Source organism: Aegilops tauschii, chromosome 6, assembly GCF_002575655.3.
Source record: "Aegilops tauschii subsp. strangulata cultivar AL8/78 chromosome 6, Aet v6.0, whole genome shotgun sequence".
In the NCBI taxonomy this organism is placed as follows: Eukaryota; Viridiplantae; Streptophyta; class Magnoliopsida; order Poales; family Poaceae; genus Aegilops; species Aegilops tauschii.
The window spans coordinates 42,351,274-42,365,129 of NC_053040.3; the positions used below are offsets into that span (position 1 = coordinate 42,351,274).

Sequence of the window (13,856 nt, forward strand, 5' to 3'; positions counted from 1 at the left end):
ACCAACTTTTACATCGATGCACCTTGGCCACTTCTATTTGGCTGAAACAAATCAAATAGAATGTTAATTGATATTTTGTTTTAAAAATAAATAGAAGTGGAAATAACCTGATATTTTTCCTAGTCATAAGTCTAGGCCTCAGAGGGTTCTCCACAATTTGGTGCATCTATGACCCTCTTTGTTGTAGTTGATGCAAGTGATTGTGCCCATTCTTGAGGTGTCTTTGGGTTTAGGCACCTCAAATTGTCCCTTCTTCTTTTTGTCTATTTTGTGCCCTTCTTTATGGTGACTGCATGGAGGACAATGAAATATTCGTTAGCCAAAATGGGCGGCCGATTTACATTTGGTATGCATTACACATAGACTGGATCAAATTTTTTGATTCAACATGTGGGCCCTCACGTGTACTCATAAGCACACTACCTCAAGCTAAAATGGCAACACCTTTCTGATCTCTTCCAGTGGATTCCCAACATTATGTCCATAATGTCCTCTAGAAAGCACAATCCAAGTTGACCATGGTCCAATCCTAAGGTGGTGGTCGCAACTTTACTGCTCAGACTTGTTGTTAAATCGATATCTTCTAAAGGAATTCCTTCACGACAACCACCAACATTGCTCCATGCAGCATAAACAGCTGCAACCATAGACAATTGGCAGACTAAAGAGCACTAAAAAAGAGGTGATCAAAAATTTCTATAACTGTTGGGTAAAGGGAGGAGCCATGCTTTGATAAATCCTTCTAGTGTGTTATAAAGCGTGAAGCTGTGGCAGAGCCACATTGGGGACAAACAGGGCCATGGCCCACCCAAACCATCACGAAAATATTGAAGATGGTGGTAAATTTGTGCCCTAAATTGTAGAATTTGTGAGGTGTCTTTTAGCCCGGCCCGCTCAGCGAATTGCTTATAGCTCCATCACTGACATGAAAAGGGCATGTTAGGCATGGATTAGCGGTAAACACGTCTTAAATTATGCATTCATGCATAACTTCTCGGATAACCCAAGACAAAGGAGCCACGATACCAACTGAAAGATCGTGGATATCGCCTAGAGGGGGGGGTGAATAGGCGCTTTAAAATAATTATAGTTTAGGCTTGAACAAATGCGGAACAAAACTAGCGTTTAATTTGACAAGAACAAATCCTAAATCGACTAGGCTCACCTATGTGCACAAACTAAGTGATAGCAATATATATAACATGTCATACTATGGCTATCACAAAGTAAAGTGCATAAGTAAAGGGCTCGGGTAAGAGATAACCGAGGCATGCAGTGACGACGATGTATCCCGAAGTTCACACCCTTGCGAATGCTAATCTCCCTTTGGAGCATTGTGGAGGCACAATCCTCCCCAAAAGGCCACTATGGCCACCGTAATCTCCTCACGCCCTCGCATAATGCAAGATGTCGTGATTCCACAAAGGGACCCTTGTGGGCGGTCACCAAACCCGTACAAATGGCAACCCTTGGGGGCAGTCACTAAACCGTACACTTTGGCAACCCTTGGGGGCGGTCACCGGAACCCGTACATATTGCTCGGGGCAATCTCCACAACTTAATTGGAGACCCCGACGCTTGCCCGGAGTTTTACACCACAATGATTGAGCTCCGAGACACCACTAACAGTCTAGGGCGCACAAGCACCCAAGAGGAACAAGCTCTAGGGTACCAAGCACCCAAGAGTAATAAGCTTCTCAACTTTTCACTTCCACGTATCACCGTGAAGAACTCAAACTGATGCAACTAATGCAATGGCAAGAACACATGAAGTGGTCAAGTCCCTCACTCCCAAATCCCACCAAAGTAACAAAAGCTATGGAGGAATATGAGAGGAAGAACTAGCAGATCACCAAGAACTCCAATATCTACATCCAAGGGGTTCCCCTCACATAGAGGGAAAGTGATCGGTGGAAACGTAGATCTAGATCTCCTCTCACTTTTCCCTCAAGAACTAGCAAGAATCATCGAAGGGAATGAGAGTTAGCAAGCTCTAAGAAGGTCAACAGTGGGGAAAGAACACGAGCTGAAGCGATGAGGTCCATGGAGGAAGAAGACCCCCTTTTATAGGCCCCCAAGTCAAACCATTATGTGCACTGGACGCAAACAAGCGGTACTACCGCTCGGGCGAAAGATCTCAGAGTATAGTGCAAAGGCAAAGCACCCCGAGGCAGTAGTGCCACTGGAGCGGTACTATCGTTGGGGTTGCAGTACACATGGGAGAAGCGGAGGTAGGGAAGAGTACGGCGGTAGTACGCAGTACTACTGCTCCCCCCAGCGGTACTACCGCCCTACAATCGCGGAGAGGAAAACGAGTCCAGAGGCTAAAAAATAAGCGAAATTGGAGCGGTAGTGGGCGGGTGGTACTTCCGCTCGCACTACCGTTCTACTGCAACGCAACCCGACACGAAAAGTTGAGTCCCGAGAAGCAGCGGTAGTAGTCGCGGTGCTGGACAACGGAAGTACCGCTTATAAGCGGTACTACTGCTTCCCAGAGCGGTACTACCGCGGGAGTGCTACAAAGAAGCCCAAGCAAAATGGATACAATAAAACCTGAACTGACATACTTCTACAAATGAGCTCCAAATAGAGCAAACTCAAGCTTGTTATAGTAAGAAGAGGCAGTAGAAAAATGTCAATGATATAGAGATGTGAAACCTCTATGAACGAAGAACCGGCAAAAACCCCAACATCAAAAACATCATGGAAGATGCATGTGAACTCCGTTTTTGATGAACTCGAGCTTGTCATGAAGATGAACATAAGCTCCAAATCTCACATAGAGAAACACCAAACAAGAACCAAGAAAGATGATGCAATGGCTTGAGCTCTCTATGAACGTAACGATCAAGCTACTCACTCGAAAGCCCCCCTTAATAGTACTGCAATCAATCCTACAACCCGGTCTCCCAACTACCACCATGATACCCGTAAAATAGAAAACCTATCAAGGGCAAACCTTTGCCTTGCACATATTCCACTTGAGCTAAATGATGACAATCTTGACTTTCATAAGTTGGACCACCTTTCTTGACTGCGTTGGCTCAATGAAGACTAGTTGATTGCTCCCCCATACTCCACTATGGGTGAGCCACTCTTTGGCACATCTTCACAAGACCATTGTCACCACAATGGACGGAAAACTTCAAGGGCATGATCTCTTCATGATGCTCCACTTGAACTTGCACATCACAACCTAACCCCGCATAGAACTCTTACATAGACCATGGGTTAGTACACAAAGCGTAATGGACAATGCTTACCATACCATGGGATCACTTGATCCCTTTTGGTGCATCTTCTACGATTTTGCGTGCTGATCAATTTGATTCACACTTTGACTTAGTCTTGATCAACCTTGCATCATGTCTTCTACATGACCAATCTTTGGATAATTCCTTGAATAACACCTTGGTCATCTCATAAACTCCTTGAAACCAACACATGGACTTTAAAAAATGTCTATGGACAAATCCTTCGAATATAACTCAAGGCAACCATTAGTCCATAGAAAATGTCATCAATTACCTTCCACACATGGGGGCACCATGCTCTTTCACCAATGAAGCAGTATAGCTTGTACATGGCCAACATGTCGAACTGGTTTGTTTGTGACCAAACAACAACAAAAAGTCAAGTACATATTTGTCACAAAGTACTTGATTAGTACGGAAAGCTAGGGATTTTCCATCTACATACTCCCTTCGACTCCAAAAGGTGTATATGTGTTAACCATCTAAATTTGTGCTCTGACTATCAATTAATCAAATAATATGTTGTTTATGTCACACAAATTGCTACTATTAGATTTTTTTTACTAAATACACTTTCAAATTATGATTTTGTAATCGTTAACTAAATATTATACGAGATGTTTTTGACCAAAGCATGAATTTCTATAATTGTGGGGTAAAGTAGGGATCAACAACTGGTATGCATTGCAAATAGATTGGATCAAAGATTTGATTCTACATAAAGGTCCTCGCGTGCACCCGTAAGCACACTAGATCCAACAAAAATGGCACCACCTTCATGATCTCTCCCAACCGATTCCCAACCTTGTTTCCATAATGTCTCGTGGAAAGAACCACCTATGTTGACCATGATCCAATCTTGAGGTGGTGGCCACCACTTGACTACTCAGACTTCTTGTTGAATCGGTATCCTCCAAAGGAATTCCTTCCTAGCAACCACCATTGTTGCTCCTGCAACAGAAAGCAGCCGTGGCCATAGACAATTGGGCCATGACTCCGGTAAATCCATTCAATGTGTTCTTATGCGTGAAGCAGTGGCGGAGTCAGATCGAGGACAAAATGGGCCATGACTCACCCAACCCATCAAGGAAACACGATGGTGATAGATCTGGGCTATGAAGGTAGAATTTGTAAGGTAACTTTTAGGCCGGCCCTTCTGCTCAGCGAATTGCTTATAGCTACACCGTTGACGTCAAAAGGGCATGTTAGCGGTCAGATGAGGAGTGCCGTCCAAAAAATATACCTTAAACGATGCATTCATGCATAATTTCTCGGATGACCCAAGCAGACAACCACGACACCACCGAAGCAGCAGAGCTTGTACACGTCCGGCACAACCCAACTGGTTTGTTTGAGGCCAAACGACAAAAAAGGAAGTCATTATTACATACTTCTTGCAAGGTGCTTGGTTAGTATGGAAGGCTAGGGAATTTCCGGTTACATTACCCCCTCCCCGAGTGCAAAAAGAGGATATATGTCAACCATCTATTAGTTAATCAAATATTCCGTTATTTATGTTACACAAAATTGCTAACATTAGATTCGTACTAAAAAACGCCTTCGGATTAATATTTTGTAATCGTCGACTAAATATTATACGCGACATTTTTTATGAAAAGTTCTCAAAAGAAATAATTTTTTATGAAGCATGCATTTTGTGAGTCAAACTGCCCTCTTCTTTTAGAGCCGGAGCTCCATCATGCAAGAATGAAAAATAAAAAAAACGAGAGAAAACCTTGAAATGTGCACAGGAGTGAAAAAAAGAGAGAAGAGCGTGAGACACGTAGAAGAAGAAGAGGAGGAGAAAGAGGAAAGACAGGCGGAGAGGCAAGAGTGCCTAAAAATCTGGCGGCGTGGAGGCGGAAACAAACCCACCAAACCACCACAAACCCCCCATCCCGCACGCCAGGGCCCACCCGTCATACGCACCGCGCGCCGGGCGGGGCCCCACCTGTCATCCGCCCCACGCGGCGCCCCTCATCCCCGCGCGCGCCGCGCCACGTGGCGGCACGGGACGCCCCCTCCCCGCCCCGCTGCGCTTCCTCGCTATTAAACCAAAACAACCGGGCCAATCCTCCGCCTCCTCCCCTGCTCTCGCCATCGCACGCCCGCGCAGAACCCACCCAAGACCCAGCCCCTCGCTCGCTCGCTCGCCCGCCGAGATCCATGGCGGCCGCGGCGCGGGAGGGGGAGTTCAGCGAGCGCGAGCTCGAGGTGGCCGCCATTCTCGCCGACCTGCCGTCCATCGTGCGGGCCTGCAACCGCCGCCGCCGCCAGCAGGAGAAGCAGCAGCAGGCGCGGCCGGAGATCCCCTCCTGGGGCCGGCGCCGGCCGCGGAGGGCCCCGGCGGCGCCGCCGGCCGAGAAGCCCGCGGCGGCCGGTGATGACGAGAGGAGCGAGGGCGTCGCCAGCCCGGACACCCCGCTCGCCTTCCCGGAGGACGACGAGCACGCCGAGGCCGCCGCCGCGGCGGCCGTGGAGGACGCGGCCAAGGCCACCGCGCAGGACAAGGTGAGCCGCCGGGCCGCGAGATCTGCGCCCGCCCGCCTCCCTCCGCCAATCCGGCCCGCCTCGATTCCGATTTCTTGCTCCTCATTGACGTCTCCCTCTGTTCAGTGGGCGCAGGAGCAGCGCGGCGTGGTCGCGAGCTTGTCCCACGAGAACGCCCATCTCCTAAAGGTCCGTGACGGCCTCCGCCTTTTCTTTTCCTCCTCCTTCGAGCTGTCTCTTTTTTGTCGAATTACGTGGGGAATCATTGCCGATCTCGTCACGCGCCCTCCTCTGCCCCCATGGATTGGACGGATTAGCTCCGGCGATTTATTTCGAAATAATCTCGATTTTATTAGCCGTCTTGATCGCAAATCGGAAGCACTGTTCCTCTAACACTGTTCCCCGCTCACTGTGGTGAATCCAACAGCAAATCGAGGACTTCAGGGCCCGGCTGCACACCTCGCGGAGCACCAACGACAGCCTCAAGCAGATTCACCAGAGCAAGGTGATGAGTTCACTTCCCCCCCTGTTTCCTCCTCCCAATCTCTGCTCGAATCAGTCGATCGATCCAGTTCGTTGTTACAGCACAGTGATTTCCTGTTTTCCTTGCGGTGGACTCCCCGATTCAATCCGCCATTGACCACGCGAAGCTCCTGCTTTTATTTACTTCCTGTTTTCCGCGCTTCCTTTCCTGGATTGGACGGATTGGGGGCCTCGTGTCGCTCGCTAACCGCATTGCACGAACTTGGCAAATGAGGCTAACGCGGGCGCCACGTGTCTCTCTTCTGCAGCACAAGAAGCGGCACCGGCCGGAGGAGGAGGAGGAGGAGGGGCATAGATGGAAGCTGCCGCAGGCGCGCGCCGCCGACCGGCCGGCGCTGGACCTCAACGAGCCGGCGGAGGCCGACGCCGAGGACGGCAGGCCGCCGCAGACTGCCGCTCTGGCGGCGGCGCAGTGGGTCCACCGAGGGCACCACCAGCAGAACCAGCAGCAGCAGCTGATGCAGATGCAGCACAAGGCGGCGCGGCGGCGGCGGCAGGAGATCCGGCGGGCCAAGGCCGCGGCGGGCAGGACGCGGCGGCAAGGATAAGGATAGAGCGCGGCGGGGCCACAACAACGGCCAGCGCAATGTCGAGATTTTTTTTTCAGTTTGAGGCGTGCTGGTAGCGGTGCCCCCGTGCTGGATCAAGAGTGCGACGCCATTTTGGTCGGATTGGAATTTTGCGAGGTGGATTTTCCATGGACGAGCTGCGCGAGGTAGTGCTGGTGGTAGTATACTAGTATAGTGGTAGAACTCCAGCTAAGTTGTATCATCTGTTGGCAATTAGCCAACATTAATTTTAAATTACAATAAACAATACTAGTGTATTACATTCATGAATACCATTATGTATTCATTATGGCGTATATGAGTGGGTTAGTGTGTTCATTCCTTTTTTACTTTTTTAAATCTTATTGGAATATGGTTTTTTTACTGATGGAATGTTTAGCACTCCATCAGCTTTGGTTAGCAGAATCAGCGTACGAAATTGCTTCACATACCAATGTTTCCCGACTGATTTCCAGACACTAACATTGCACCGTTAGATTTGCTCTCCACGTTTGATCAAAGGGTGGTGGATGGCCCATCGTGTGGTCCGGGCCGTTTTGTTGCCATGCATTGACGGCTCGATTGGCTTGTCGCCCAAAATCGTGTGCAGGGTGTCGTGTGCACAGCGGCAATTTTTTACCGTGACCACACGTCGGACTCATTACGCGGGGCTTGTGATGCACTAAGACCTGTAGATAGTTTTATTAAAAGTTGCAAAGAAATATATCAAAAATATGACAGGGATACACAATAACCTTTTCTTTTTTTGCGGGGAGATACACAAGAACTGAACATATCATAAAATTTCAAAACAAAATTTGAAAACTAGCCAGAGAAACAAAAGTGATAAACTTGTTAACAATATCCCAATATGAAGCGCCGCTTACATTACGTACTGTTTAGTGTTGATTTTGTCTCTTTTTTCTTGACCTGTGTTACAATTGGGATTTAGAGTATTGTGACATGATACGTACTTGTATTATCAATGTCATGTTTGTTCAACAATTCTTTGAACATTTTAAAAGTATTTATGGGAGTTGGGTGCCGCGCACACCATAAGCCCCTGTACACGCAAGAGGTGGGTGCTCCACACCCCTATATGAACATTAAGTTCAAAAAGACATTGCAAAATTTCAAAAAAAAAGCTAGGGTTTTGGGACATGAAACCTGTGTGCCCAATATACTTTCATGTCTAATTTCGTGAAAAAAAAATACCGAAAACGTATCCGTGGCAGAAAAAGTCAAAATTCTTATGTATAGAAAATAAACTTCTTGGATGAATTTTAGTTCAGACTGTATTTTGTTCGTCGTGGATACATTTCCTCGTATTTTTCTATGAAACTTCTATTCCCTGGTCACCCAAGTTTGAGATCCAAGATTTTATTTTTTTTCGAATTTTCTTGGTATTTTTTAATTTAATTTCCGTATAGGGGGGTGGAGCAACTAGGTGCTCCTGTGTCCCTCCCCCCAATAGGAAGAGGATAGGGTGCTTCGCACCCCTATATGAATATTAAGTTCAAAAAACTATTGGGAAATTTCATACATATTCTGGGGTTTGGGCGTCTGAAGACCTGGGTGCCCATTCCACTTTGATGTGAAATTTCGTGAAAAATACCAGAATACGTATCCATGGCAAAAAAGACAAACTTCTTATGTATAGAAAGAAAACTGTTTGGATGTACACCAAATACTTTCATGTGGGCCGGTAGGCTGGGTGTTCTTCAGCCACACTTGGTAGTACCCTTAAGGTTGCGCCACACCCCTAGTGCCACCAAACGATTTTTTTAAGAAAAGGCATAAAGCCCGACTTCAAATGAATGAAGCCATCAACCAGCTAGGGTATGACGACGCTAATTACAAAGGCAAAAGCCTGAAGAAAGAACTGAAAGATAACTGGCAGAGCTCGCTCACGATCAAGAACTATAGAGCAGAGCAATAAGCAATAGCGAGCAGGGCACCACCACAGCGAAACCAGGAACAAGCAGCCGAAGAGCTCGTGATAAACTAGAATAGTTGTGCAACCACAACGAGTAGACAACAAATGGGATGTCCGAGAAGAACCGGGATGCGTGGAGAAAAACATCGGCTTAGATGCCCACTGACCCGAGCCAATGCCGGAGGGGAGATCCAACCCCTATGCCCGACCCGTGCCACAACACATGGACACTGTCCACCGGCCGGCTGCCCAGAGCCAAACAAGACAAGGAGCCCCTGAAGGATTGCAGGAGAACCACCTTGCCACCAACATAGTCGTCATTCCGGAGAGCAATACAATGCCGCCGCCACCAAACGCCATGCCACAACACCACAACTCCACCTTACCTTGAACGATGCCTCCAAGGAGGATCGGGACACCACAAAGCCATCGTTGTTCGTCCAGCAAGGTCAAGGCTTTCACCCAGGGTCGTGGGAGAGGGAGGCAGACAAGAAAGCCCGACACGCCCTCGGGAGGGATGAAGGAAATATGCCCTAGAGGCAATAATAAAGTTGTTATTTTATATTCAAATGTTTATTATTCATGCTAGAATTGTATTAACCGGAAACTTGATACATGTGTGGATACATAGACAAAACAGAGTGTCCCTAGTATGCCTCTACTTGACTAGCTCGTTAATCAAAGATGGTTAAGTTTCCTAACCATAGACATGTGTTGTCATTTGATGAACGGGATCACATCATTAGAGAATGATGTGATGGACAAGAGCCATCCGTTAGCTTAGCATAATGATCGTTTAGTTTTATTGCTATTGCTTTCTTCATGACTTATACATGTTCATCTGACTATGAGATTATGCAACTCTCGAATACTGGAGGAACACCTTGTGTGCTATCAAATGTCACAACGTAACTGGGTGATTATAAAGATGTTCTACAGGTGTCTCCGAAGGTGTTTGTTGGGTTGGCATAGATTGAAATTAGGATTTGTCACTCTGAGTATCGGAGAGGTATCTCTGGGCCCTCTCTGTAATGCACATCACTATAAGCCTTGCAAGCAATGTGACTAATGAGTTAGTTGCGGGATGATGCATTACAGAACGAGTAAAGAGACTTGCCGGTAATGAGATTGAACTAGGTATAAGGATACCGACGATCGAATCTCGGGCAAGTAACATACCGATGACAAAGGGAACAACGTATGTTGTTATGCGGTTTGACCGATAAAGATCTTCATAGAATATGTAGGAACCAATATGAGCATCCAGGTTCCACTATTGGTTATTGACCGGAGATGTGTCTCAGTCATGTCTACATAGTTCTCGAACCTGTAGGGTCCGCATGCTTAACGTTCGATGACGATTTGTATTATGAGTTATGTGATTTGATGATCGAAGTTTATTCGGAGTCCCGGATGAGATCACAGACATGACGAGGAGTCTCGAATGGCCGAGAGGTAAAGATTCATATATTGGAAGGCTATATTCAGACATCGAAAAGGTTCCGAGTGATTCGGATATTTTTCGGAGTACCGGGGAGTTACGGGAATTCACCGGGAGAAGTAATGGGCCTTATTGGGCCATACGGGAAAAGAGGAGGCATGCCAAGGGGAGGTAGCGCGCCCCCCCATGGGTCCGAATTGGACTAGGGGAAGGGGGCGGCGCCCCCCTTGCCTTTTCCTACTCCCTCTCTCTCTCTCCCTCTTTCCTTTTCTCCTGCTCCGAAAAGGAAAGGGTTTCCTACTAGGACTTGGAAGTCCTAGTAGGACTCCATACTCTTGGCGTGCCCCTAGGGGGCCGGACTCTCTCCCTCCCTCCTTTATATACGTGGGCAGGGGGCACCCCAAAGACACCAAGTCTTCTCTTAGCCGTGTGCGGTGCCCCCCTCCACAGTTACACACCTCGGTCATATCGTCATAGTGCTTAGGCGAAGCCCTGCGCCGGTAACTTCATCATCACCGTCGCCACGCCGTCGTCCTGACGGAACTCTCGCTCGTCCTCAACTGGATCAAGAGCTCGAGGGACGTCATCGTGCTGAACATGTGCTGAACACGGAGGTGCCGTACGTTCGGTACTTGGATCGGTTGGATCGTGAAGACGTTCGACTACATCAACCGCGTTACTAAACGCTTCCGCTTTCGGTCTACGAGGGTACGTGGACACACTCTCCCGTCTCATTGCTATGCATCTCCTAGATAGATCTTGCGTGATCGTAGGTAAATTTTTCGAAATACTACGTTCCCCAACAGTGGCATCCGAGCCAGGTCTATGCGTAGATGTTATATGCACGAGTAGAACATAATTAGTTGTGGGCGATAATAGTCATACTGCTTACCAGCAACGTCTTACTTTGATTCGGTGGTATTGTTGGATGAAGCGGCCTGGACCGACATTGCATGACCGCGTTCATGAGACTGGTTCTACCGACGTGCTTCGCACACAGGTGGCTAGTGGGTGTCTGTTTCTCCAACTGTAGTTAAATCGAGTTTGACTACGCCCGGTCCTTGTTGAAGGTTAAAACAGCACACTTGACGAAAAATCGTTGTGTTTTTGATGCATAGGTAAGAACGGTTCTTGCTAGAAGCCCATAGCAGCCACGTAAAACTTGCAACAACAAAGTAGAGGACGTCTAACTTGTTTTTGCAGGGCATGTCGTGAAATGATATGGTCAAGACGTGATGATACATAAATTGTTGTATGAGATGATCATGTTTTGTACAAGTTATCGGCAACTGGCAGGAGCCTTATGGTTGTCGCTTTATTGTATGAAATGCAATGGCCATGTAATTGCTTTACTTTATCACTAAGCGGTAGCGATAGTCATAGAAGCAATAGTTGGCGAGACGACAACGATGCTACGATGAAGATCAAGGTGTCAAGCCGGTGACAATGGTGATCATGACGGTGCTTTGGAGATGGAGATCAAAGGCACAAGATGATGATGGCCATATCATATCACTTATTTTGATTGCATGTGATGTTTATCCTTTATGCATCTTATTTTGCTTAGTACGGCGGTAGCATTATAAGATGATCTCTCACTAAATTTCAAGGTATAAGTGTTCTCCCTGAGTATGCACCGTTGCTACAGTTCGTAGTGCCGAGACACCACGTGATGATCGGGTGTGATAAGCTCTACGTTCACATACAACGGGTGCAAGCCAGTTTTGCACACGTAGAATACTCGGGTTAAACTTGACGAGCCTAGCATATGCAGATATGGCCTCGGAACACTGAGACCAAAAGGTCGAACATGAATCATATAGTAGATATGATCAACATAGTGATGTTCACCATTGAAAACTACTCCATCTCACGTGATGATCGGACATGGTTTAGTTGATTTGGATCACGTGATCATTTAGATGACTAGAGATGTAACATCCCAAATTTTCAATTTGGAATGTTATACATTACATCATCATTGCATAGCATATTTTATTGCATTTCGCAAATCCTCGATAAATCCTATCAACTCAAAGACCCTCGGAGAGAGTTGGGGATTTTCCCGGTTTTTCATATTTGATTTTTATCAAATAATAAAACGAGGATTTTGGTTTTAATTATTTTTCTATCCAAAAAAATATTTCGTATTAAAAAAATGAGAGGAGAAAATATGACTTCTCCAAAATAATTGAAATATTGGAGGAAAAATATTAAAATCAAATATTGGATTTTATTCGAATTTTATTTGCATTAAAAAAATTGCACGTTTTCAAAACTGCATTTTTGGGCCAAGAAATTGTTCATCTCGTTCTAATTATTCTAATTAGACGGGAAAAATTTGTTTTAGCATTTTTGGATTTTTATTTATTTTTCTGCGAGTTTTTTAGATTCGGCGAATTTTTCTTTAAAAAAAAAAATCCCGCGCCCGACTGGGCCGAGGCCCAGCCGAGCCAGGCCGGCCCGTTCCCGCGTCGTCTCCCACCCGGAGACCACCGCGCCGCCGCCGAGTCCGGCTGGAGCACGCCGCCCGCCGCCGCCTTGCCCCCTCGTCCACGCCACCCCTCCCCCTCCTATAAGTACCCCCTCTCCTCACCCCCCCCGCAGCCGCCCCGGAGCCCGTGCGCCGCCGCCCGCCGCCTCCCGTCGTCGCCCCGTCGCCGCCCGAGCCCCGCCGCCCTCGCTGCCCATCGCCCGCCCCGCCGGAGCTGCCCGCCGAGGTAGCCGAAGCCGCCGCCGCCGAGTCCGGTTTAAAAAAAAAACGATTCGGTTTATTTTTTTCGAAACCCTAGTTTTTTTAGATCGGTTTATTTTTTTAGTTTTATTAATTAGTGAACGTTCACCGACCCGTTCGTTTTAACGAACGTGTTCGTCGGATTGTCGATGTTAACGAACGTCCGTTCGTTTAACAGTTCGTCAGTTTTCTTTTTCGTCGGATTTTCCGCGATTATCCCAATCGCGATTTCTGATCAGATTTTCGTTCTGGTTTAACTTTTCGCTCGTTTATCGGAATCAGGCGATTCAAGCGCCTAGAGTTTCGTCTCGAAAATCTCTTTCCGTTTAACCTACTCAAACAAGTTTTTGCTACTGTAAAATTTGACTTAGATCTAGATTAGTAAACGAAGCTTGTTTCTTTCGCCGTTTGATTTTCGTTGCTTCGTTCGATTTGATTATTTTTGCAAACCGGAGTTCTTAAGTTGAACTTACTGGTTGGATCTTTATTTGAGTTTTACTTGTGCATTAGATGAGTACTTATTGTTTGCTTGTTTGTTTGCGATAGAGTACCCGGAGTGCGCCGCTTGCTACTTCGAATCTCTAGGTTTCACGGACCATCAGCAAGGCAAGTAACACTTTGATCATACTTTTTACTACCCAGTTTTATTGCATTAGATCAACCCTCAAACATTGCATGATTAGGATCTAATTAACTTGTGGGTATTGGGAAGTAGTTGAGGTAGTACCTATTGCCCTGTTTATGGTCAAACCCTTGGGAGTTACTTCTACGTTTGCTTATATCGCTATGCTATGCTAGTAGACGTGGATTGGGTTTGAGAGTTTTCACGACAGATGTGAGATTGTTAACTAATGGTTTACTTAAGGTGGCAACTAAAACTCACATCTGGGTGGATTGAGGCACCTGGAGA

The 13,856-nt window shown here is 46.8% G+C and overlaps 1 protein-coding gene across 1 annotated transcript; it reads left to right on the forward strand.

The window, feature by feature from the left end:
- Positions 1 to 5,324: 5,324 nt before the first annotated feature.
- On the forward strand, positions 5,325 to 7,152 carry LOC109758430 (uncharacterized). Its single transcript, XM_020317288.4, has 4 exons — positions 5,325 to 5,765; positions 5,871 to 5,933; positions 6,172 to 6,249; positions 6,536 to 7,152. Exons 1-4 carry the CDS (start codon positions 5,421 to 5,423, stop codon positions 6,833 to 6,835), a joined length of 786 nt encoding a protein of 261 aa, XP_020172877.1. The 5' UTR covers positions 5,325 to 5,420; the 3' UTR covers positions 6,836 to 7,152.
- The last annotated feature ends 6,704 nt before the right edge of the window (positions 7,153 to 13,856 follow it).